This window comes from Pithys albifrons, chromosome 7 (assembly GCF_047495875.1).
Source record: "Pithys albifrons albifrons isolate INPA30051 chromosome 7, PitAlb_v1, whole genome shotgun sequence".
Taxonomy (NCBI): domain Eukaryota; kingdom Metazoa; phylum Chordata; class Aves; order Passeriformes; family Thamnophilidae; genus Pithys; species Pithys albifrons.
This window is the reverse complement of record NC_092464.1, coordinates 56,311,492-56,337,690: the sequence shown is the minus strand read 5'-3', so window position 1 is coordinate 56,337,690 and position 26,199 is coordinate 56,311,492. Positions and strand designations below refer to the sequence as shown.

At 52.4% G+C, this 26,199-nt stretch overlaps 5 protein-coding genes across 5 annotated transcripts in view; 2 read left to right on the top strand and 3 right to left on the bottom strand.

Moving 5' to 3' along the window:
* LOC139673817 (zinc finger protein 850-like) overlaps positions 1–26,199 on the bottom strand; it is a 584,874-nt gene that overhangs the window by 96,474 nt on the left and 462,201 nt on the right. The gene's annotated exons all lie outside the window — the stretch shown is intronic.
* The window catches only part of LOC139673815 (zinc finger protein 850-like), a 262,338-nt gene that overhangs the window by 13,216 nt on the left and 222,923 nt on the right, over positions 1–26,199 (top strand). The gene's annotated exons all lie outside the window — the stretch shown is intronic.
* On the bottom strand, positions 3,484–4,452 carry LOC139674139 (olfactory receptor 14C36-like). Its single transcript, XM_071560285.1, has one exon. The coding sequence runs from the start codon at positions 4,450–4,452 to the stop codon at positions 3,484–3,486; it is 969 nt and encodes a 322-aa protein (XP_071416386.1).
* On the bottom strand, positions 12,445–13,410 carry LOC139674138 (olfactory receptor 14A16-like). Its single transcript, XM_071560284.1, has one exon. It carries the CDS (start codon positions 13,408–13,410, stop codon positions 12,445–12,447), a length of 966 nt encoding a protein of 321 aa, XP_071416385.1.
* On the top strand, positions 23,403–24,317 carry LOC139674137 (olfactory receptor 14J1-like). The gene has a single exon (XM_071560283.1). It carries the CDS (start codon positions 23,403–23,405, stop codon positions 24,315–24,317), a length of 915 nt encoding a protein of 304 aa, XP_071416384.1.

Here is a 26,199-nt window from a genome sequence, read left to right as displayed (position 1 = left end):
GTCAAGGAAAATTGCATGGAGTCCTTTGTTCTGTTCCCTACAGTTCTCTTGCGAATCAGAGCTTAAGTCAGTCCAGCAGTTCCCCTACCTGGGAAGCATCATTTCCTCGGACAGTAAGATTGACAAAGAGACAGACAACAGGGCAGCAATGGCTTACAGAGCCTTCTGAAAACTCCATAAAAGAGTCTGGTCCAATAAACACCTGAAGAAAAGTACAAAGATCAGTGTCTACAGAGCCATTGTACTGTCTGCTCTTTTCTATGGGTCTGAATCCTGGGTCATCTACCGCCACCACCTGCGGCTCCTCGAACGCTTCCATCAGCGCTGCCTCCGTTCAATCCTAAACATCCACTGGTCTGATTACGTGACCAATGTGTCTGTTCTGAACAGGCAGGGGTCACCAGTATGGAGGCCATGCTGCTGAGAACGCAGCTGTGCTGGGCAGGGCACGTCTCCAGGATGGAGGATCACCCACTGCCTCCCGAAGATTGTGCTCTATGGAGAACTCGCCACCGGCTGCCGCAAGAGAGGAGCCCCAAAGAGGAGATACAAGGACTGCCTGAAACAACACCTCAGCCTTGGCCATATTGACTGCCCCAATGGTCCACTGTGGCCTCCAGTTGGGATTCATGGAGACACACCATTCACGACGCTGCTGCTTCCTTTGGGAACGCAGCACAGTCAGTCTGGAGGAGAAAAGACAACGCAGACAGAACCGTTCCTTGCCAATATGGCCAAAGGAGACATTCCCCTGTGCCTTTTGTGACCGGACTTGCCTATCCCGTATCGGCCTTTTTAGCCATCAGCAGCTTGCAGCAAGCGTGGGTAGTGCCCTTCCCAAATCTTTGTTCACAAAGCCTGGCCATGAGAATGCTTTTTGCTTCAGGACTGACCCCCAAGACACTCCTTCAATCAATTTCTTCAACAGTGCAAAGTCTCCCTGCTATCAGTCCAAGCTGTCAGTCCTGCTGCCCCTTCCTTCCTTCCCTCAGAATGGAAAATTCCATTATTTCATATTTTTTGTGCCCAAGATTGCCCTGCCCATCATGTCACCCACCAGTCACAGAATAATAGAATGGTTTGGGTTGGAAAGGACATTAAAGAGCATCTAAATCCCATCCCCTGCCATGGGCAGGGACATCTTCAACTAGACAAGGTTGATTATCCAGCCTGGCCTTGAACAAGTTCCGGGGATGGGGCAGCCAGAACTTCTCTGAACAACCTGTGCCAGGGCCCCACTTCTTTCCCAGTAAAGATTTTCTTTCGAATATCCCATTTACCCTTCTCTCTATCAGTGTGAAGCCATTGCCCCTTGTCCTGTCTCTCCAGGCCCTTGTAAACAGTCTCTCTCCATCTTTCTTGTTGGCCCCTTCAAGTCCTGGAAGGCCACAATTAGGTCACGTCAAGACCTTCTGTTCTCCAGGCTGAACAATCTCAGCTCTCTCAGCCTTCCCTCATGGCAGAGCTGCTCCATCCCTCTGATCATCTTGGTGGTCTCCTCTGGACTCGCTCCAACAGCTCCATGTCCTTGCTGTGCTGGGACCCCAGAGCTGGAGGCAGCTCTGCAGGTGGGGCAACATCCAACCAGGTGTGTTCCAGCAAGGACAGTGTGGAACCTCCTGGAACCAAAGGGGACATTGTGACACCACAGAATCTCCTGGAACCAAAGGGACATTGTGACACCACAGAACCTCCTGGAACCAAAGAGAACATTGTGACACCACAGAACCTCCTGGAACCAAAGGGACACCATGACATGACACAACCTTTGCAAGCAAGAAGGAACAGTGCAGACTGAAGATTGTCCTTGAATCAAGGGGCCAGTGAGGCACTTTAGAGTCTGGTGGGACCAAAGGCATCTTTGAACATTCATCACAGACCAGCCCCTCCAAATGACCATTCCCAGCACTTGTTTGTCACCCACCTCTGAGAGGTGGTTTTTTTCTTCACAGAGGGACATCAAGAGACTGGGCCAGAAGTTCAAGCGATCCCAAGTCTTTGTCCCCTCAGGCACAGCATCATCTCTGCCACCAAGGGCTGTGAGCAGACCTGCTGTGCTGAGGCTCTGGAGCCTTGTGGCCTCCTGACACAGCCCCAGGAAGGCTGGGCACTGTCACCCCTTGTCCTGCCCTCAGCATCACCCCCCATGCCAGTGCCCCCAGCAGAGCCCTGAGCAAGGTGTGAGGGACAGGATGTGCCTTCCCTGGGCTGGGGGTCAGGGCTGGACCTTTCTGCTGCCTCCAGCCAAGCCAGGCTTTGCTCAGCACCTGAGCTGCTGCCCAGAGCCTTTGCCTCCCTGCAGTTGTGGCCTCCAAGGATCTGCTGGGACGAGTCCCTGGGGAGGCTTTGTCAGGAATGGCCCTTGGGGGGCTCCTTAAAGCTTCAGGGGATGCAGGTTTTTCAAGGTGCTTTGCGTTTGGGTTTTGACTTGCAATCTCTGACAGGTTTGTTCAATTATGTCCTCAAATGATATTCTCAGAGTCAGAGGTAGCTGGGAGGGAGCAGGGCCAGGACAGCTGAGCCCAACTGGCCCAAGGGATGTTCCCTTTGATGCAGGGCCGTGCTCAGGGTGTTAATGGAGGGTTGGTCAGGAAGGGCTGATCTGTGTCTGGGTTGGGCTGGGCATTGGGCACTGAGTGGTGAGCAGTGGAGCAATGGTGTTGTGCACCTCATGTGCTTCTTGTGGGGTTTATTGTTATAGTTCCAGCTTTTATTACCGCTATTGTTGTCATGGGTAGCAGTAGTGTGTTCACTGAGGGTAACACAGAACACTCACCAGATCATTTTCCCTGTTTCCTGCTGTAGCCCCTGCAGTTACAGGGCTCTGTTTGCTGGTTCATACAGAGATTTAGAGCTCCTGGAGAACAAGCAAACAAGGAGCCTCTACAGAGTCTATTCCTTGGCATGTTCTTGAGAGTGACTTTGCAAAAAGCCCTAAGACTGCATGTCTTGAGCTAAGGAGAAGCCCTTTCCTGATGGAGCTGCTGTTGTGGAGCCCAGCTGTGTCCCAGCAGTGCCCATGGCCTGTCCCTGCCTGTGAGCGCAGGATGGACATGCAGCAGGTCTGTGTCCCAGCTGGCAGAGGACCAAGGCCTTAGTCCAGCCCAGGGGCTCTGCAGGAGAGTGTACAAGTGGAAAGAGAGCAGGTCAGCAAAGGCCCAGTGCTGGTGCTCCCTGGCAGTGCTACTGTGCCGGGACTCTTTTGCCCTTCTCTGCACACATGGAACTGTACAGGCGGTGCCTGAAACTCTCAAATCAAAACCCCTAACCAGCCAGGCAGGGCTATTGCAAGAGAGTTTGTTTAAAAATAGAGATAGTAGAATTACACAAGTACAGATTTAAAAGAGTAAAATTAATGAAAATAAAAAATTAATTAGATGAGATGATGAATAAAATAATTTAATTGAGGACAACATTATGGCAAAAAGAACCCACTGACCACCAAGGAAAACCTGTGAAGGCAAGCTGAGCCTGTCATGATTTTTATTGTGAACACCGTACAGAAGAAAACTGGCAGGTTCTTGCTGCTGAAAAACATCCAGTCATCATTTTCCTCAGGGCATCCTTGAGCTCCTGGTTCCTCAGGCTGTAGATGAGGGGGTTCAGTACTGGAGGCACCACCGAGTACAGAACTGACAGGGTCAGATCCAGGGATGCGGAGGAGATGGAGTCAGGCTTGAGGTAGTAAAATGTGCCAGTGCTGACAAACAGGGAGACCACGGCCAGGTGAGGGAGGCACGTGGAAAAGGCTTTGTGCCGTCCCTGCTCAGAGGGGATCCTCAGCACAGCCCTGAAGATCTGCACATAGGAGAAAACTATGAAAATGAAACAGCAAAAAGCTAAACAGGCACTAGCCACAATAAGCCCAAGTTCCCTGAGGTAGGAGTGTGAACAGGAGAGCTTGAGGATCTGTGGGATTTCACAGAAGAACTGGCCCAGGGCATTACCCTGGCACAGGGGCAGGGAAAATGTATTGACTGTGTGCAGCAGAGCATTGAGAAAGCCACTGGCCCAGGCAGCTGCTGCCATGTGGGCACAAGCTCTGCTGCCCAGGAGGGTCCCGTAGTGCAGGGGTTTGCAGATGGCAACGTAGCGGTCGTAGCACATGATGGTGAGGAGATAAAGCTCTGCTCCAAGGAAGAATATAAGGAAGAAGACCTGTGCAGCACATCCCATGTAGGAGACGGTTGTGGTGTCCCAGAGGGAGTTGTGCATGGCTTTGGGGACAGTGGTGCAGATGGTGCCCAGGTCTGTGAGGGACAGGTTGAGCAGGAAGAAGTGCATGGGGGTGTGCAGGTGGTGGTCGCAGGCTACGGCGCTGATGATGAGGCCGTTGCCCAGGAGGGCAGCCAGGAAGATGCCCAGGAAGAGACACAACTGCAGGAGCTGCAGCTGCCGTGTGTCTGCCAATGGCAGGAGGAGGAACTGGCTGATGGAGCTGCTGTTGGGCATTTGCTGCTTCTGGAGGTGGGACACTGTCCAAGGAGGAAATAACGGTGACAAATCAGATGAGACATTTTTCAAAGAGTCACAGCCATTTCCCAATACCCCTTTCCCTTCTGTTCACACTCCCCACTTTTCCTTTTTCAGGAAACTGCTTCATATCCATGGCTGGAGCCCTGCTTGGTGCTCACTACATTTCCCATGAGGAGCAGCCCCTCTGCCCACTGGCTGTGAGGGTCAGCCCTGCTCTGCTCCAGTGGGGTCATGGCCATGGTGGGGGCAGGGCCCATCCTGGTGTTCAGCTGTGTCAGATGAAACTGCTCCTAAAGCAAAAGTTCTCATGGGCATCTGCACTCCCAGTTTTGAGAAGATTTCAGGATTCCAGAAGACAGTTTCAGAGGTTTGGGTGTTTTGTTTCTGACTCCCCTTATCTTCCCTGTGGAGTTTTCCTGGATGGCAGAACCCCTCAGCATTTGTGCTGCCCTGAGAAAGAGCAGAGCAGGGCTTCCCAAACAGGACGATGTCTGTGGCTTAGTGCAGAGTGAGGGCTGCTACTCCGTCCCTCTGACTTCTTCCAGCTGCCCTGGACTTGGACCTTCCTCAGAGAGAGAGTGATCACACTCCCATTTTTGTCTGAAATTCCACCAGACACTGTTGAGAGCAGAGAGATCCATCACAGGCCACTCAGTGTCTCAGCCTGGCTCAAGGTCTCAAGGACACACATGGCTCATCTCACCAACTCAACAGCATTTCCTGGGATGGGCACAGCATCTCTGCCCTCTGCACTGGGGATTTCAGATAACACAATTGTGCTATGAAGGTGATTTGCATTCTTGAGGGCAGCTCCTAGCTTGGAAGGACATGTCAGAGAAGAGCCAAGTGTCCTGACAATGGGGTTTGATTCTGGGAAACACACCTCATTCTCCAGGCACACAGAATTCACTACTGACAGCCCCACAGGTGAGAGGAAAATTGGAATGTCTCATTCCCAGGGACCCACCTGCCTGAGGGGGATCACAGGATCAGTGATTGACTCTGTAGCTTGAACTCCCATTCCCAGTGAGCCTGACTGAGAGAAGGAGGAAACAATTCCAATAACATGGGCAAGTTGAGAAACAAGGAAATGCACACTGAGGGTCCAGCTGGGACAGGCCAGGGCAGAGCTCACTGGACACTCAGGGTATTGTCACCCTGATCCAGCTGTGCCAACTCCCAGACACGAACAGTGCCAGGTAATTGTTCTTAGCCCCTGTGCAGCTCCTCAGAGTTTCCTCTGCAACATAAACCACCGAGCATGTGGCTTGAGAGCTTGATAGAAATCCCTCCTTTCACCTTCAACTTGAAGTATCCCCTGGAAAATATCCTGCAGTGCTCTGGTTCTGTAAGCAGTCCTCAACTATGAATCTCACACTTGATAGCAGAGGAAACCTGTCCTGCCCTGCCCTGCCCTGCCCTGCCAGGGTTTGCTCTTTCCACCCACAGCCTCTCCCCCAGCACTGAGGGAGCTCCCCAGACCACCTGAGAGCTGCCCCTGGCAGGTGGCAGAGCTCCTGCCCTGGCACAGCACCCTGGGGTGCAGGACCCTGCTCTGCAGGACAGTTTGGGACAGCCTGGGTGGCACAGCCTGGATTCAAACACTACAGCCATCCCTGGGAGAAGGGAACCCTGCTGGGATGTCCGTGGGACGGTGCAGCAGAGAGTCCCTGCTTTGCAGCCCGTCCTCATCTTCAGCAGCAGAGACACTGTTATATCCCACATTAGAGACCCCCCAGGCTGTGGGATGTGCCAGCGTTGGGAGATCTTCCCACAGACTGCACATACATTGCCCTTCATGCAGACTTACCTTCTGAAAGCCTGGAAAGATTCCTCTTCCAGTCGATCTTCCTCTTAAATATCCTCACACCCCAGACTGTGTGTAACCTCTTTCTGCCCTGCTTTTCTGCCCTGGGTGTGTGCAGGCAGTGCCCTGAGCCCTGCTGGGCTGTGCACAGGAGCTGCTCCTGGGCAGAGCTGTCTCTCTGCAGCGCTGCCCGCTTGCCAGGAGCTCCCTGTGTGCCAGGAGCCCGGCCCAGCTCAGCAGCACAGCAACAGCCCAGGGCTTTTAATGGCCCTCTGGGGGGTTTGGTGCTGAGTCCCTGAACATCAGACCCTGAGGAAAGGTGCAGGAACCTCATGAGGAAGCAAAGTCAGAATCAAACTTTAAAGTTTCTTTTGTTGTTAATGGGTCCCTCTGTGGGACATAACTGAGAAAGTGTCCCCAGATTCCAGTTAGAAAACAAAGACAATGATGACAAATATGGACTAGGAAAGAAAGGTCACTCTGATGCTGAGGAAAGTAAGAAGCATTTCATTAACCCAAAGGTCACAGCCGTGACCCCCAGCCCTGGGAAGGGAGATCCTCTCCCTCCCTCATTGCTCTGAGCTCTTCCTTGGGCACTGTGGTGTGGGATGTGCAATGGCAAGGGCAGGATGATGGGGTGGCACCTCCCAGGCTGCTGAGCAGGGACAAGGAGGCAATGAGGCCCCAGGGCTGCAAGGCTCACTTGTCTCCTCATGCCATCAGGGGCACACACAGCAGCCATGGCCAAAGGCCTGCACAACTTGGCTCTCTTGGGGCCTTTCAGCTTCTACACATCCCTGTCTCCTCTCCAGCCCAGGCTGTCCTACGGTGTCCATGCCCTGCCCCTTTCCCTGCAGGCTGTCGGCATCCCCCGGCTGCCCCACCTCGCTGGCCCCTTCCTGCACTGACATCTCTCCCTCCTCCCTGGCTCTGCCTTGGAGCAACACAAAGCCTTAGGCTGGCCCAGATTCCTTCAGGGGGATGTGTTGCAGCACAGCACTGCCCTTGGGGGGAAATTCCTTTCTCCTTTTGTGCAGTCTGGACTTCCCCAGTTTCCCTTCAAGGCCTCTCAGGCTTCTCCTGTTCTTTCCTCAGTCTCCACACCACTGGGCCCAGGGCTTGGAGGCTTCCAAACCCCTTCATACGATATCTCTGGTATTTAGCCATGAAAATGTTGTGCTCTTAGTGCAGGAGAGACAGAGTGACACTTTTTGCTGCTGCTGCCTGTCAGGGAGGTGACAGATGTGACCTGGCAGCCCCTTCCCAGCCACGGCCCCCTGGAGGTGCTGAGGCACAGCTGACTCCTCACAGCATTGCCACCCATCTGCTCCTTGTGTGCCATGAGCTGATCAGGTCCATGTCACCTCACATTGCTCTCCCAACACCCCGTGCCTGGTCTGGGGCCTCAAGGTCCTTGTCCTGCTCCCAAGGGCTGTTTGGGAGTAGTTAATGGTCAAGGGTTGGGGTTTAGAGCTCAGGGTAGGGATTAGGCAGAAGTTTAGGGATGTTTGGGGTTCTGCTGACAGAGTGTGTTTCATGATTAGGTGAAAAGATTTTTGGTCTGGGTTAGGATTAAAGCTTGGGAGGTTTCATAATAACACTGCAGGTGTAGGTTTGGGATGGGCATTAGAGTACAAATAAGAGTCTGGAGTGCTGGGTTTGGCCTTTTCCTTCGAGGTCAGATTGAGATTGGGATTAGAGGAGTGGATTCCTTTGAATGGGAGTAGCAGCACTTTTAAGCTGGGGCTTGAGATCAGAAATTGGGTAAAGGTCTGTCAAAAGTGTTTGCACAGTCAGTGTTTCAGAACCCTCAGCATGACCTGAACCTGTTTTGACATCATCAAAATGTTTCCTCTCTGTTGTCCAAGCTCTTCTTTCCTTCCCCAGTTATCCCAGTTCCTCGCAGTCTCCCCAGAACTCCCATCTGGATGGGCTCAGCTTGGTGATGACACTGTGCAACCTCATGGAGTCAAAGGGCCATTGTGACATGCTGGGCCTCATGGACAAAGTAACTGAAATGTTTCAGAACCTTATGGAATCAAGGGGTCATTTTGACACTGCTGGGTGTCATGGAAATAAAGGAACCCCAGGACACTGAGGAGCCTTTTCAAATCAAGGGGCAATTGAAACACCACAGGGCCTGATGGAGCCAAAGGAACTGAGGGATGCTGTTCAGCCTCATGAAATCAAGATGCCATAGGGACACTTGGAACCTCATGGGATCAAGGGGCCCTTGTGACATGCAGGGAAACTCATGGAAGAAAAGGGACCCTGAGTCATTTCAGAACCTCAGGACCCAAGGGGCCACTGGGACCCCAGAACTCCATGGGATCAGCAGACCCGCTGCCTCCCCCCCACTGCCACATGAACCAGAGTCACGGCTCTGCCGCCCCTTGGGCCCCTCTGGAGTCAGCGTTTGCTTCAGCAGCACAACTTGTCTCATATGAGGCATTTTCCAGATTTTGCTTTTCCCCCTCTTTCCTGTGGTATTACTTTTTGTTCTTTGTTCCTCCAGGGGGGCAAAGGGGAATGGGAAGCACATGTTGATCAGCATTTCTATCTGTACAAAAAGGGAGTTGGGACAAGGGTGGGGAGAAATAAAAGCTTTTTCTCTCACTCTCTGTTGTTGGTTTGAACTGTTCCCTTGGTATTGTTGCTTTTGCTGCTGTATTTCTGGTCACTAAACTTATTTTTTTCATTTAATACTTCCTTGTATTTTGTCTCTGTGTATTTGTGGGGAATAAAAGGGGAAAGAGTTCATTTTATTGGAGTTCCCATTCCAATATTGGTCTTTAAACCAAGGCTGGTTGCTCAAGGGCTCCCTGAAATTGGTATCATACACAAAGGATTTGAAAATGCAGTTTGTCCCATTGGACAGAGAGGTAATAAAAATGTTCTGTATTGGTGGTCAAGGGCTGATCACTGAGGGATCTCACCAGGAAGTTGCTGCCAAGACGACTCTGTACCATTACTTTTATTTGACACTTCTCCTTCAGCCAAATTCCCACCTATCACACGTTCCACTTCTTTAGTCCAGCTGTCACCAATCTGGCCGTAAGGAGACTATGGCAGACCATGTCAAAGGCCTTGCTAAAGTTTGGGCACACAATGTCCCTTTCTTTTTCCTCCTAAATGGATTCTGCAATCTCTTCCCTTGTCCTTCCCATGCCTGGAAATGGCTGCAGGAGGACTTGCCATATCCCCTTCCCTGCTGAGCCCGACTAGTCCAGAACTCTTCCAATCCTCCCTCCTGCCCTGTTTGCAAACTGCTTCCATGTCTGCCTTCCCCAAGTCCCGGAGAACTCTGGGATGGATCTGACCTTTCCCAAGGGGTTGAGAGAGGTCTCACAATGACACTGCCCATCATTCCCAATATCCCTGGCACCAAAGACCTTTTCCATATCCCACAGTTCCAGTTTAGTGCCCAGAAAACAATACATGCCTTGCCAGATCCTTGGAGCCATTCAGAAAGGGAGGCAGCAGGGATTTCTTCCTACAGACCCACCACTCCAATGGTCTCTCTGTGCACTCCATGGCTGTCCTGAGCATTTTCCCTGATGCCTCCCTGTCCTGAATGTTTCTGGCCACCAGGCTGTAGGTGAGGGGGGTGAGCAGGTGCCTGAGGATGATGCAGAGCAAGGGCTGTGTCAAACTATCCCAGGAGGGCTGTGCTGGGCAAGGATGGGGATTCTGCAGAAAACAGTGGCCCTGGTGAGGTGAGAGGGGCAGGTGGTGAGACCTTGTGGCTGCCTGTGCTGGGCAGGAGCTGCCCCAGGATGGCAGCTCTGAAGCACACACAGGATGCTCCTGTAAATGGAAAAGGAAGACTGGAGCTAAAAATCAGGCTGGGAAAGCAGAGCAAGAGTGTCATGGTGTCACTGCAGGAGAGTTCCAGCACCTCGACCAGGCCACAGAAGACGTGATGCAGAAAGTCAGGGCCACAAACAGTGTGTGGGACAAAAAGGATGCCATGACTGTGGATGACAGAACTCCCTTGAGCCAGGGTGCAACTCTGCTGGAGACAACCCTTCCAGTCCATGAGTCTTGCAGAGAGTAGGGCTGGCAAACAGCCCAGTGCTGGTCAGGGGATGTGGCCACCAGCAGGAAACACTCTGTATGTGCCAAAGGTACAGGAAATGGCAGGGACAGTGCTGGGAGAAGAGACTCTGCTGTCCCCACTCAGGGGACACTCGGGACGGAACTGTGGCAGGTTTGAAAGTTCTCCTCTTGCAGCCTCATGATGGGGCTGTTCCCAACAGAGTCATGGGGCAGGTCATGAGGGAGAAAACAAGATTTTCTGAAGGTTGTGGAGAGTGCTCATTTCAAAGAGTAAAAACTCCATGGATGATGTCTGAATTTCCTAGTCCCTTTTATCAATGGAAATATTTATTCTTCCCTTTACCTTCTTTATCTCCTTTAATCTTCATGTCCCCTCTGCCCTGCTTGGACACCTGTGACTGAGAGCATTTGTTTCTCTGTTGGGTGCTCACTGAAGCTGTTCAGGCAGCTCAGAGGGGTGACCCATGGAGGTGTGTGTGCCTCTGGCTGCATCCCACTGCCCAGCTGTGCTCTGTGCTCTGGGAAAGGGCAGGAATGCTGCCTGCTGGAGAGTAAAGCTGCTCCTGCCTGCAGAGCCCTTTCTGCCTGCACAGGGGAAATGCTGCCCAGCCAGGCTGGTTTCCTGCTGGGCAGGGAAAGGGACAGTCCAGAAGGGAGGGCAAGGGGACAGAACAGACAGGGAAACGTCCAGTGTATTTGAGGGGGCAAGTGGGAGAAATCTTATTGGTATAGACAGAGTTGTTCTTGGAATCACACCGAGGAATGTCAGGGCTCTGACAGATGCCCACACCTGAGCTGGGCTCATGCCCTGCTCGCGCACCCAGGGCTGTTCAGAGACACGAGTCCTTCCCTTGCACACACACAGACAGTTCCTGGCAGCAGGTGCAGTGTCTCCCTGGGCTCCTGCTGCCACTGCCAGGGGCTGGAGGCACCTCAGCCCTGTGGGGTGTCACCTGCTCTGCCCCTCTCTGAGATGCCCCACGGCCCAAGGGATGGACAAGGGGACCTCTGTGCTCAGAAGCACATCCCAGGGCTGCATCCAGGGGGTTTCCCAGGGCACATGATTCTAAAATGGAAGTGACATCAGGACACTGCCTGTCCCATCAGATTTATGGCACCCCAGGAACAGCTGATGCTGTTTGTGCTCACTCAAGTTCATGTCCCCTCACAGACGTGACATACCTGCTGAAGTCCCCTCTGTATGGAGCAAACATGAACTTCTGACCTGATCCCTTGATGCCTCTCTGTGGAGAGATAAATGTCCTCTTGCAGGTGGGGTGAGAGGCCAATGCCAGGAATTGTGTTCTCAGGGGCTGGTCTGTGAGAATTGCTCTGGGTGACCTTCCCAGGCTGTCCATGGAACAAAGACACAGGCCAGACCCTGCTCTGCTGGTGCTTCAGACCCATCCCAGGAAATCTGGCTGTGCAAGGGAAGTGCTTTGTGCCCCCACCCTGCACACTCACATTCTGCAACTGGGCACTGGGATTTACGTTACCAGGACACTTCCTTGAGCACATTCCTATTGGCAACTTTGGAGAAAGCTGAAAGCCTTCCTGCCCTGCCCTCAGGAGATGCCCTTCCCTGATGGAGCTGCTGTTGTGGAGCCCAGCTGTGTCCCAGCAGTGCCCACGGCCTGTCCCTGCCTGTGAGCCCAGGACGGACATGCAGCAGGATGTGACCAAGTTGCAAGAGCACTAAGGCCTTATAGCAACAGTAGGGTTGGAAGAAGAGTGTGGAAGTGGAAAAGGAGCAGATATAAAAAGACAAAGTGCTGGTGCTCCCTGGCAATGCTGCTGCTCTGTGATAGTCTTACTCTCTCCCTCTGCACACAGGCACTGCCACTGGCCTTCCTGTGGCCACAAAAGAAGGAACTTGAACAAACAAACTGCACCCATATCTTTTATTGGCTTTAAATATTAAAATGATCATTTGCTCATTTACACCATCTCCAAGTAAAACACAAAAGATTAAGGATTAAAGAAAAACTGAGGATCAAAAATAAAGTTTAATTGCACACAGCTTAAGAAGAAAAAAGAAAAAATAAGCACCATAATCATCACCCAAAACCTGAGACAGATGGTTGGACAGGTAATGAGTTTCTTTATGAGTGATTTGCACATGAAAACAGGCAGGTATTTACTGTAAAAATGCATCGAGTCATTATTTTCCTCATACCATCCTTGAGTTCCTTATTTCTCAGGCTGTAGATGAAGGGGTTCAGTGCTGGAGGAACCACCGAGTACAGAACTGACAATGCCAGATCCAGAGATGGGGAGGAGATCGTGAGAGGCTTAAGGTAGGCAAAAAATGATGTGCTGATAAAGAGGGAGACCACGGCCAGGTGAGGGAGGCACGTGGAAAAGGCTTTGTGCTGTCCCTGCTCAGAGGGGATCCTCAGCACAGCCCTGAAGATCTGCACATAGGACAAAACTATGAAAATGAAACAGGCAAACAGTAAACAGATACTAACCAAAATGAGCCCAAGTTCCCTGAGGTAGGAGTGTGAGCAGGAGAGCTTGAGGATCTGTGGGATTTCACAAAAAAACTGATTCAGGGCATTTCCCTGGCACAGGGGCAGGGAAAATGTATTGGCTGTGTGCAGCAGAGCATTGAGAAAGCAACTGGCCCAGGCAGCTGCTGCCATGTGGGCACAAGCTCTGCTGCCCAGGAGGGTCCCGTAGTGCAGGGGTTTGCAGATGGCAACGTAGCGGTCGTAGCACATGATGGTGAGGAGGGAAAACTCTGTTCCAATGAAGAAAACAAGGAAGAAGACCTGTGCAGCACATCCTATGAAGGAGATGGTTGTGGTGTCCCAGAGGGAGTTGTGCATGGCTTTGGGGACAGTGGTGCAGATGGTGCCCAGGTCTGTGAGGGACAGGTTGAGCAGGAAGAAGTGCATGGGGGTGTGCAGGTGGTGGTCGCAGGCTACGGCGCTGATGATGAGGCCGTTGCCCAGGAGGGCAGCCAGGGAGATGCCCAGGAAGAGCCACAAGTGCAGGAGCTGCAGCTGCCGCGTGTCTGCCAATGGCAGGAGGAGGAACTGGCTGATGGAGCTGCTGTTGGACATTTTGTTCCTCAGAATATTTTGATCTGTTGAGGAGGAAAAGACAGGAATTATTTAGGCCAGATTTCTACAAGCAAAACACTGCATATGTCACAGCCACTCCACTCTCAGGCTCTCTCCCCACAGTCAGACTTCCCTGCAGCTCCTTCCCCTGAGCTCTGGGGTTTGCTGCATAAGGGGCCCACTGGAACCAGTAACTCTGTGATGGGCTCCTGAGGAGTCCTTCTTGTTTATCAGTGAGAGGGAACTCGGAACACAGGGTGATCTCTGAATGTACTCACAGAATCACAGAATATTCTGAGCTGGAAAGGACCCTCAAGGATCATGGAGTCCAACCCTTAGGCCTGCAGAGAATCATTCCCAAGAATTACAGCATGTCCCTGAGAGCTTTCTACAAGTACATCCTGAGCTCTGTCAGCCTTGGTGCTGTGACCACTGCCCTGGGGAGCCTCTTCAAGTGCCCAATCACTCTCTGGGAGAAGAACTTTTTCTAATATCCAACCTTAACTTCCCTTGGAATGTTCAGTCATTCCCTCGGGTTTTGTCACTGGCCAGTGACAGAGAAGAGATCAGTATCTCTCCTTCCTTCTTCTCCTCCCTTGTGATACTTCAAAGAGTTTCTCAGCATGGCTGTTTGCACTTTGCCAGCTGAAGAACTGAGGTGAGGGAATTATTTCTATTTGTTCACCCAGTTGCACTTGCCATAGTTAGTAATGGTTGTGGATGCTTGAAATCACTGACAATCTATTTGCTCTGTAGGTCAAGTCTTGTGCATCCGGAGAGGCAAAGGGACAGTCCCTTAATGGAGACAGAAGAGCTGTTCTGTCCATCAGTGCTGTTCTCACCTGCCCTGTGCTGGCAGCTTGGAGTTGGATGAGCATCACACACAAGTGTTCCCCCAGAACAAAACTGCACACTGCTAAGAGCAGAGGAACCCAGAAATCTGGGTCCAAAGAGCAGAAAGACAAACTCCTCACCTTTTTCATCTCTCTCCTCCCAGACTGAGACACAGAGCTATCATTGTAGATGCCCAGAGCATTTCCATGGATTTAGCACTGAGGTGATTTCTCCATGGAGTTCCTAGACAGCACAGAGATACTGTGGGAGAGCTGTGCCCCTTTGGAGGGCATCCTGCAACCCTGCAGGAGACCCCGGGAAACAGATGGATATCCTGAAGTTGCCTGGAGGGGTCCTGGGCACTTTGCTCCCACAGAAACATCCCTACAGCAGGACCCAAAAGGTTTGTGCCCGGACAGGAACTGAACCCGCCACCCTCAAACGCCTGCACTGGCTCAGAAGAGCCAATGGTGAGAACAAGGACAGCACAGGCAACAGATGATGGCAGTGATATGCCACAATGCTCCTGCCAAGGGAGGAGGGACACACAGAGATAGATGGAAATCAGAAGCTTATCCTTCCCTGGGCTCTGGCTGCTGCAGGGCAGTGCACACCTGAGCCCCCATGGGCCTGAGGGCAGAGGCTCTGCTTAGGCTGGGAAAGGAGCCCAGGGAGGAGTTGGTCAGGAGAAGGTTTCTGTGCCACAGGGCCAGCAGGGAGGTGCCCACATGCCCCTCCCCAGCATTTGTGGCAGCAGCTCCCTCTCCCTCCCTGCCTGTCTGTGCTGGGAGGAGCTGTTCCTGCCAGCAGCCACCTCCCTGTGCCCAGCTCAGCTCCCTCCAGTGCTCACACAGCCCATGCCCACCCCACTGCCCAGGGGCAGCTCTGCATGTGCAGGGGCTGGAGAGCAGATCCCAGACAAGCTGAGGTGGCTGGGAAGGGGAAGGTGTTCTGAGTGGATGTGCGTCCTGAGAAGTGCCCTTGGACATGGCAGGAGGTGGAGCTGAAGCTGAGAGAAGCCCAGAGCCATTATAGCTGAAGGACCCTGCCCTGCCCTGCTCATCCCTGCCCTGCCAGGAGGGGGTCACCCCTTCCACCCACACCTTCTCCCTTTAGGGCCATGGGGAGCTCCTTGACCAGGCTGACCTGACCCTGGCAGGCAGCAGAGCCCCTGCCCCAGCACACAGAGCCCTGGGTTGCAGGACCCTGCTCTGCAGGACAGCCCTGGGCACCCCTGGCTGCACCCCCACCCTCACACCCAACAGCCATCCCTGGGAGAAGGGAACCTTCTTGCCCTGTGCCTCTGATGCTCCACACCAGGAAATCCAGGAGAGCCATCCTGGCAGATCTTCTCAGTGGTAACATTTGACAGGTGTAAGAGACACTTCCAGGAACTCACCTGCACTGCTCTGCAGCCAGAGACTTACCTTGGCAAAGGGCTGTGAAGATTCCTCTTCTGAAGAGCTCTCACCTGTCCTCCAACCCCAGGATATCTAAACCTCTTTCTCACTTCCCTTGTGTCTCTACTGCCTGCAGGTCCTGCCCTGCTCTGCCATATGGCCACCTCTTGCCTGCTAGAGGAACTGTGAGAGTCCTTCTCATAGATCCTGGAAGCTGTGGGATGTGCCAGCTTTAGGAGATCCTTGCAGGAAGGGAAGATTAACTTTCCTACAGCTAGAGAATTCTTCATTCAAATACTGTGGAGGTTTCTCCTGTAGTGAGAGCTCAGTCCCCTCCCAGTCCAGGCTGCCTCTCACCTCTGTCCCTTCTCTGCTGTGCCCTCGGTGTGTGCAGGCAGTGCCCTGAGCCCTGCTGGGCTGTGCACAGGAGCTGCTCCTGGGCAGAGCTGTCTCTCTGCAGCGCTGCCCGCTTGCCAGGAGCTCCCTGTGTGCCAGGAGCCCGGCCCAGCTCAGCAGCACAGCAACAGCCCAGGGCATTTAATGGCCCTCTGGGGGGGTTGGTGCTCAGTCCCTGAACATCAGACCCTGAGGAAAGTTGCAGGAACCTCTTGAGAACCAAAGTCAGATTCAAACTGTAAAGTTGCTTGCAGTGCTAATGGGTCCCAGTGAGCAATCAAACTCAGAAAACTTTTCCAGTTTCTTGCAAAAGCACAAACCTGGAAACAGTGATGACAGGTCACAGAATCACAGAACCATCAGGGTTGGAATAGACCTTCAAGATCCTCTTGTCCAACTCTGAATGAAAAACCACCATAATCACCCCTAAACCACTTCTCAGGGTGCTAATCCAGATGCCATGTGAACACTTCCAGAGACACCACCACTTCACCGAGCTACTTATTCAAATGCCTATACACTCAGTGAAAAAAAAAATTAATATCTAATCTAAACTTCAACTGATGCAATTAAGAGCCATTTCCTCTCATCTGGTCACTACAGCCTTGATAGCACAGAACAAATCCCACCCCACTAAAACCTCCTTTTGGGTCTTTGTAGAGAGCAATGACACCATCTCTGGGTGTCTTCTTCTCCAGACTCCAGAACACCAGTTCCTTTACCCATTCCTCATGACACATTATTTCCAGACTCTTCCCAAGCTCCACTCCCTTCACTGGACACGCTCCAGGCCCTCAATGTTCTTTTTGCAGTGAGGGGCCCAGAATAGGACACAGGACTTGAGGTGGGGCCTCACCTGTGACCAGTGCAGATGGACAATCTCTGTCCTGGTCCTGCTGGCCCCACTATTTTCCATACAGGCCAGGATGCCATTGGGCTTCTTGCCCACATGGACACTCTCTGGCTCATATTCTGCTGCTCTCAAACAGACATCCCAAGTCCCTTCCTGATGAGCAGCTCTCAAGACACTCTGCCCACAGCCTGGAGCATTCCATGGGGTTGTGGGGACCCAAGGCCAGGACCTGACACTAGGCTTTATTGATCCAGTCTGTCCAAAACCCTCTGCAGAACCTTCCTGCCCTCCAGCACATCCACAGTTAAATCCACCTTCGTCTTGACCACAAATTTACTGAGGGTGCACTCCATCCCCTTGTCCAGATCATCAATAATGATGTTAAAAAGGACCAGCCCCAACACTGAGCCCTGGGGAACCCCACTGGTGACCAGCCCCACATGGATTTAGTTCCATTCCCCACCACTCTCTGGGCCATCAGACAGTTTTTCACCCAGCAAACAGTTCCCTCATCCCAGCCATGACCAGCCAGTTTCTGCAGGAGATGCTGTGGGAGGTGGTGCCAAAGGCTGTACTGAATTCCAGAGAGACACATCCACAGCCTTTCCCTCATCTCCTGAGTGGGTCATTTTGTAATTGAAGGGGGTCAGTGTGGTCATGCAGGATCTGCCTTTCCAAAACCCACAGTGACTGACCCTTATTCCTTGGGTTCCTTCACGTGCTGTGTGATGGCACTCAGGGTGATCTGCTCCATGGACTTCCCTGGTACGAAGGTTGGGCTGACAGATCTTGAGTTGTTCAGATCCTTCTGGCCCTGTCTGTAAATGGACATCACAGTTTGTCAGCTGGGACTTCTCCAGTTCACCAGGGCTGCTGGGCAATGAGTGAAAGTGGCTTGGCCAGCTCTTTCTCCAGCTCCCTCAGCACTCTCAGGTGCATCCCATGTGGGCAGGGACTTGTGGGGGTCTCATTGGCAGAGCAGGTCACTCACATTTTCCTCCTGGATTGCAGGGGCTTCACTCAGACTCTCATCACCAACTTCTAGTCAGGGAACTTGGGTATCCAAAAGACAACTAAGTTTTGGTGTTAAACACCAAGGCAAAGAAGACATTCATTCTCTCAGCCATTTCCTCCTGCCCTGACCCTGTCCTGCCTCTACATCCAGCAAAAAACAAAGACTCTCCTGAGCCTTCCTTTTGCTGCCCATGGGTTTAGACACACATTTTTTTGCTGTCTTTAACTTCAGTGGCCAAATTCAGTTCCAGTTTGTCTTTGACCCTTCACATTTTAACCCTCCATAACTTCATCATATCCTTGTAGTGCCCCCATAATTTCTGTCCCTCTTTCCAGAGGTGATATACTCTCTTTTTTTTTTCCTAACTTCCAGCCCCATGGTCTGTGTTTCACCAGGCCATACTTTTTGCCCCCTGGCTTGTCTTAGGTCACACAGGCACAGCTCCTGGAGCTTTGAGATTTCCTTCTTAAAACACCTGCAGCCTTCCTGGACTTCTTTTTCTTTCAGGGCTGATTCCCAATGCACTCCATCCATCAGTTTCCCAAACTGGCCAAAGTCTGTCAGCTCTCAGTCCAAGGTGTCAGTTCTGCTGGTGCCCCTCCTCCCTTCACCCACAATGGAAATCCCCATTATTTCATGGTCTCTGTGCCCAAGACAGCCCTGACCACCACATCACCCACCAGCCACAGAATCACAGAATGCTTTGGGTCATAAGGGACCTTAAAGAGCATCTCGTTCCAACCCCAGGGGCAGGAACAACTTTCACTAGACCAGGTTACTCACAGCCACATTCTGCTTGGCCTTGAACAACTTCTAGTGATGGAGCAGCCAGAACTTCTCTGAGAACCTGTGCCAGGGGCTCACCACACTCACCATAAAGAATTTCTTACCAATATCTCATCTAACCCTTCCCGCTATCAGTGTGAAGCCATTTCCCCCTTCTCCTGTCACTCCATGCCCTTGTAAATACTCTCTCTGCATCTTTCTTCTTGGCTTCCTTCAGGTCTTGGAAGGCCAGTATTAGGTCACCCCAAGGCCTTCCGTTCTCCAGGCTGAACAATCCCAGTTCTCTCTGTCTTCCCTCATGGCAGAGATGCTCCATCCCTCTGATCATCCTGGTGATCTCCTCTGGACTTGCTCCAACAGCTCCTTGTCCTTGCTGTGCTGGGACCCCAGAGCTGGAGGCAGCACTGCAGGTGGGGCAACATCCAACCAGGTGTTTTCCTGCAAGGACAGTGTGGAACGTCCTGGAACCAAAGGGGACACTGTGACACCACAGAACCTCCTGGAACCAAAGGGGACACTGTGACACCACAGAACCTCCTGGAACTCAAGAGATATTATGAGATGACAGAACCTTGTGACAAACAGGGCCTCATGGATCCAGAGGAACCCTGAGATATTTTGGAACCTCCAGGAATGAAGGGGCCTTTGTGACACTGCAGAGGGTTATGGAGCCCAAACTACCCTGGGGCCGCTGCTGAACACCATGGAATCAAAAGTCCATTGTGATTCTGAAGGGATTAATGGAAATGAAAGAACCCTGGGAAACTGGAACCTCCTGGAATCAGGGGGCCTTTTTGACACTGAAGAGCCTTATGGAGACAAAGGGACCTGGGGCACTGTGGAACCTCATGGAACTAAGAGGCCTTTGTGACTTGTGGGGACTCCTGGAACCAAATGAACCTCAGAACATTTTGAAACCTCATGTCATCAAGGGGCCACTGTGACACTGCAGAGCCTTATGGACCATGACAGGATGTTCTGCCCTGATCAGGCCCAGAATCCACTCAGAGAATGCAAACAATGCAGGCTCTCAGGGCTGAGTTACTGCTGGCACCAAGGGGCTGTTTGGGTGTTGAATTCTGCTAAAACCAGCCTGGTTCACCAAACTGCAAATGCACATCCTGCTTTTTGAAGCACCATTTGACAGAGAAACTGCTCACTGGCCTGGAAACATGTGACCAGCAATCCCTGACAGTGTAACTATAAAAGCTCAGTCCAACTTCCATATGGCAGATCCTTCCACAGACTGTCTTGAAGCATGTGGAGCTTCTCGCATGAAGCAGGGATGGCTCTTCATGGTCACTGCCCAGGGGTCAAGGGAAGGAGAGAGATCTGCCCTCTTTAGTTGTGTGAGAGTTACATCAGTCCCTTTTTAATGATTGTTTCTTTTTGCTGCTTTTGATCAACTGCATTAAAATAATTGTTTTGATACAGTGCACTGCACTATTTCATGCTATAATATACTCTACTAGGAGGCTTTAGCTTTTCCACAGTGTATTAAATATTTAAGAAAATATCTGTTCACTTGTCTACTGTTCTGTCTGCTCATTTATCATAATATATAATGCAATTTATATAAGTGGATCTGATTTGCCATCATTAAAACCTGTGAGGAAAAGTGATTCAATCACCCCTCTATAATTCCTGAAATGACTCCTTGATTCCATGAGGTTCCACAGAGTGACAATGAATCCATTGTATCAATAAGACTCTGCAGTGTCACACTGGGCTGTTCATTCCATGAGGTTCCACAGTGTCCCAGTGGTGGTGTCAGAGATGGTGGAGCTTTTCTTTTTGTGGTCAGAAATAGAATGAGAAAGAAATAATGTCACCAATGGCATCTGGGAAGGTCCAGACTGGACATGTGAAGAAAGAAATTTCCCTCCAAGAAAAGTGCTCTGAAACAAAGTGTCACCCAGAAGGAGTCTGGATCAGTCCAAGGCTTTGTGTGCCAAGGCAGAGCCAGGGAGGAGGGAGAGATGTCAGTGCAGGAAGGGGCCAGCGAGGTGGGGCAGCCGGGGGATGCCGACAGCCTGCAGGGAAAGGGGCAGGGCATGGACACCGTAGGACAGCCTGGGCTGGAGAGGAGACAGGGATGTGCAGAAGCTGAAAGGCCCCAAGAGAGCCAAGTTGTGCAGGCCTTTGGCCATGGCTGCTGTGTGTGCCCCTGATGGCATGAGGAGACAAGTGAGCCTTGCAGCCCTGGGGCCTCATTGCCTCCTTGTCCCTGCTCAGCAGCCTGGGAGGTGCCACCCCATCCTCCTGTCCCTGGTATTCCATAACCCACACCACAGTGCCCAAGGAAGAGCCCTGAGGAATGAGGCAGGATCTCCCTTCCCAGGCCCTGGGGTTCACGGCTGTGACCTTTGGGTTAGTGAAATGCTTCTTACTTTTCTCAGCATCAGAGTGACCTTTCTTTCCTAGTCCATATTTGTCATCAGTGTCTCTTTGTTTTCTAACTGGAATCTGGGGACACTTTCTCAGTTAAGTCCCTCAGAGGGACCCATTAACAACAAAAGAAACTTTAAAGTTTGATTCTGACTTTGCTTTCTCAAGAGGTTCCTGCACCTTTCCTCAGGGTCTGATGTTCAGGGACTCAGCACCAAACCCCCCAGAGGGCCATTAAATGCCCTGGGCTGTTGCTGTGCTGCTGAGCTGGGCCGGGCTCCTGGCACACAGGGAGCTCCTGGCAAGCGGGCAGCGCTGCAGAGAGACAGCTCTGCCCAGGAGCAGCTCCTGTGCACAGCCCAGCAGGGCTCAGGGAACTGCCTGCACACACCGAGGGCAGAAAAGCAGGGCAGAGAGAGGTTACACACAGTCTGGGGTGTGAGGAAAGTTGAGAGGAAGATCCACAGAAGAGGAATCTTTCCAGGCTTTCACAAGGTAAGTCTGCATGAAGGGCAATGTATGTGCAGTTTGTGGGAAGATCTCCCAACGCTGGCACATCCCACAGCCTGGGGGGTCTCTAATGTGGGATATCACAGTGTCTCTGGTGCTGAAGAGGAGGACGGGCTGCAAAGCAGGAACTCTCTGCTGCACCATCCCAGGGACATCCCAGAAGGGTTCCCTTCTCCCAGAGATGGCTGCAGGGTTTGAATCCAGGCTGTGCCACCCAGGCTTCCCCAAAGTGTCCTGCAGAGCAGGGTCCTGCAGCCCAGGGTGCTGTGCCAGGGCAGGAGCTCTGCCACCTGCCAGGGGCAGCTCTCAGCTGGTTTGGGGAGCTCCCTCAGTGCTGGGGGAGAGGCTGTGGGTGGAAAGAACAAACCGTGGCAGGGCAGGGGAGAAGAGGTTTCTTCTGCTATCAAGTGAGAGTTTCATAGGTGAGGACTGCTTACAGAACCAGAGCACTCCAGGATATTTTCCAGGGGATACTTGAAGGACAACGTGAAAGGAGGGATTTCTATCAAGCTCTCAAGCCACATACCTGGTGGTTTGTCATGCAGAGGGAACACTGAGGAGCTGCACAGGGGCTGAAAACTACCTGGCATTGTTGGTGTCTGGGAGGTGGCACAGCTGGCTCAGGTGATGCTGCGCTGAGTGCCCACATGGTTCTGCCCTGGCTTCTCCCAGCTGGACCCTCACTAATCATTTCCTTGTTTCTCAACTTGCCCTTGTTACTGGGGTTGTTTCCTCCTTCTCTCAGTCAGGCTCACTGGGAATGGGAGTTCAAGCTACAGAGTCAATCATTGATTCTGTGATCCCCCTCAGGCAGGTGGGTCCCTGGGAATGAGACATTCCAATTTTCCTCTGACCTGTGGGGCTGTCAGTAGTGAATTCTGTGTGCCTGGAGAATGAGGTGTGTTTCCCAGAATCAAACCCGATTGTCAGGACACTTGGCTCTTCTCTGAGATGTCCTTCCAAGCTGGGAGCTGCCCTCAAGAATGCAAATCACCTTCATAGCACAATTGTGTTATCTGAAATCCCCAGTGCAGAGGGGCAGAGATGCTGTGCCCATCCCAGGAAATGCTGTTGAGTTGGTGAGATGAGCCACGTGTGTCCTTGAGACTTTGAGCCAGGCTGAGACATTGAGTGGTCTGTGATGGATCTCTCTGCTCTCAACAGTGTCTAGTGGAATTTAAGGCAAAAATGGGAGTGTGATCACTCTCTGTCTGAGGAAGGCCCAAGCCCAGGGCAGCTGGAAGAAGGCAGAGGGACAGTGCAGCTCCCCTCACTCTGCACTAAGCCACAGACAATCGTCCTGTTTGGGAAGCCCTGCTCTGCTCTTCCTCATGGTAGCACAAATGCTGAGGGGTTCTGCCATCCAGGAAAACTCCACAGGGAAGATGAGGGGAGTCAGAAACAAAACACCCAAACCTCTGAAACTGTCTTCTGGAATCCTGAAATCTTCTCAAAACTGGGAGTGCAGATGCCCATGAGAACTTTTGCTTCAGGAGCAGTTTCATCTGACACAGCTGAACACCAGGATGGGCCCTGCCCCCACCATGGCCATGACCCCCCTGGAGCAGAGCAGGGCTGACCCTCACAGCCAGTGGGCAGAGGGGCTGCTCCTCATGGGAAATGTAGTGAGCACCAAGCAGGGCTCCAGCCATGGCTATGAAGCAAAGTTTCCTGAAAAAGGAAAAGTGGGGAGTGTGAGCAGAAGGGAAAGGGGTATTGGCAAATGGCTGTGATTATTCTCAGAAATATCTCATCTGATTTCTCACTGTTATTTCCTCCTTGGACAGTGTCCCACCTCCAGAAGCAGCAAATGCCCAACAGCAGCTCCATCAGCCAGTTCCTCCTCCTGCCATTGGCAGACACGCGGCAGCTGCAGCTCCTGCACTTGTGGCTCTTCCTGGGCATCTCCCTGGCTGCCCTCCTGGGCAACGGCCTCATCATCAGCGCCGTAGCCTGCGACCACCACCTGCACACCCCCATGCACTTCTTCCTGCTCAACCTGTCCCTCACAGACCTGGGCTGCATCTGCACCATTGTCCCCAAAGCCATGCACAACTCCCTCTGGGACACCACAACCATCTCCTACACGGGATGTGCTGCCCAGGTCTTCTTCCTTATTTTCTTCATTGGAACAGAGATTTCCCTCCTCACCATCATGTGCTACGACCGCTACGTTGCCATCTGCAAACCCCTGCACTACGGGACCCTCCTGGGCAGCAGAGCTTGTGCCCACATGGCAGCAGCTGCCTGGGCCAGTGGCTTTCTCAATGCTCTGCTGCACACAGCCAATACATTTTCCCTGCCCCTGTGCCATGGCAATGCCCTGAGTCAGTTCTTCTGTGAAATCCCTCAGATCCTCAAGCTCTCCTGCTCACACTCCTACCTCAGGGAAATTGGGCTCCTTCTGGTTACTGCCTGTTTAGTGTTTGGTTATTTTGTTTTCATAGTTTTCTCCTATGTGCAGATCTTTAGGGCTGTGCTGAGGATCCCCTCTGAGCAGGGACAGCACAAAGCCTTTTCCACGTGCCTCCCTCACCTGGCCGTGGTCTCCCTGTTTCTCAGCACTGATGTCTTTGCCCACCTGAAGTCTCCTTCCATGTCCTCTCCATCTCTGGATGTGGTGGTTGCAGTTCTGTACTTGGTGGTGCCTCAAACACTGAACCCCCTCATCTACAGCCTGAGGAACCAGGAGCTCAAGGATGCTGTGAGGAAAATGATGACTTGATGCTCTCCAGAAGCATAAAACTGTTGTTTCTGTTGATGTCCGCATAGCATTGGGACTGGAACTCATTACAGCCCCATCCTGTTTTCTCAGCATTTTGGTGGGGGTCATGAGATAAGTTTGTGCACAATTAAATTTTTTAATTAACCTCCATTATAATCTAGTATGTTTCTTTGCAGTTTGACCCAGAGACTGTCTAAATGATGATTTGTTCCACTTGACTAGTTACACAAAATAAAGGACAGTACAGTGACTTGTTTGATCCTTCTTCTTAGGCATTCAGAAAGGACAGCTCACTCCAGGACAGTGCATGTTTACAGAGAGGAGGGGACTGTTTAGAGCTGCCCTTTCCTCTTCCACACTCTCCTAAGCCCTTGTGTTGGTTCAAGGCCTTGGTCCTCTGCCAGCTTGGTCACATCCTGCTGTGTGTCCATCCTGGGCTCACAGCCAGGGACAGGCCATGGGCACTGCTGGGACACAGCTGGGCTGCACAACAGCAGCTCCATCAGGAAAGGGGTTCTCCTGAGGGCAGGACAGGAAGGCTTTGGGCTTCCTCTGAAGTTGCTCTTAAGAACATGCCTAACGAAGAGACATTAAAGAGGCTCGTTGTGCTGCTTTGTCTGCCCATGGCTCCGTGTGATGAGATCAGGGTCCCAGTGTGACTTTCAAAGGACTTAGTTCTGGTTCCGGTTTTACTTGTTGGTGGCCAGAGACCATGCAGATGAGATTAACCTTCCTGGGGCTCAAGAGCTTGTGACAGGACTGATGGTAGGAAAGTGATTTGCTTAAGACACTTTGGAGCTGCCAGGAGAACACGAGACCTGCAGCAACAGTGTGAGCAGGAGCTGACATTGAATAGAGCCCAAGGAGAACAGGCCTGTCCAGCTCGGAGTCACCCAGAGATAATATTCTACATCTGAGTGTGAACTTAAAAAAAAGAGCCCTGCAACCCCAGGGAATACAGCAGGTTGAGGGAAAGGAGTCTTGTCATTCATTTGACTTTCCATGAACATTCATAGTCTGGATCCAGTGCAGCCCCCAGACCCATCTCCCAACATTGGAACAAGGCAGGGCCCCTCTGAGCACCCTCCATGACCACACAAGAGCTTGTGTGGCAGGGGGTTAGTGGCAGGGACCACCATCAGCTGGCTCTGCCTCCCAGCCTGACCAGCACAGCCCAGCAGAGCCCCCCCATGGCCCTGGGCACCACAGCCCCCATGCCCTGCAGAGCAGCATCCCCAGCTCGGGGGCTGTGGGGAGCACAGGGAGGGGCTGCAGGAATGGCTGGTCAGGCCAGCACAGACGTGTTTCCCTGGGGAAAGGCTCTGTGGGGAGATGGGATGTGCCAGGAGAAGAGCAGGACAGGCTGTGTGTGTAGAGGAGCCATGGAAAGAGGCTGTCCTGTCCCTGGGGCTGTAGGTGATGCCTGAGGAGCCCCAGCACTGATTCTCTCCTGCAGTCCTGGGGAGTGGGGCTGGCCCTGGGGCTGCAGGAGATGCCTGAGATGATGGTCTCCTGAACATTCCAGACACAGAGTCACTGTCCCTGACCTCCATTGCCTCCATTTCTTGCTGCAGGGCCAGACATGATTGTGCTGCTCTGTGGGGATGGGGATGGGGCAAGTGGATTGGTGGGACCAGGGAGGGGCTGGACTGGGCCATGCCAGGGAGAGGGAAACCCCAGTGTTGAGCTGAAGTGTGTGAGTGTGCAGGGTGGGGGCTGTGCAGGGCTGAGGTGCCTCCAGCCCCGGGCAGGGGCAGCAGGAGCCCAGGGAGACACTGCACTTGCTGCCAGGAACTGTCTGTGTGTGTGCAAGGGAAGGACTCGTGTCTCTGAACAGCCGTGGGAGTGTGAGCAGGGCATGAGCCCAGCTCAGGTGTGGGCA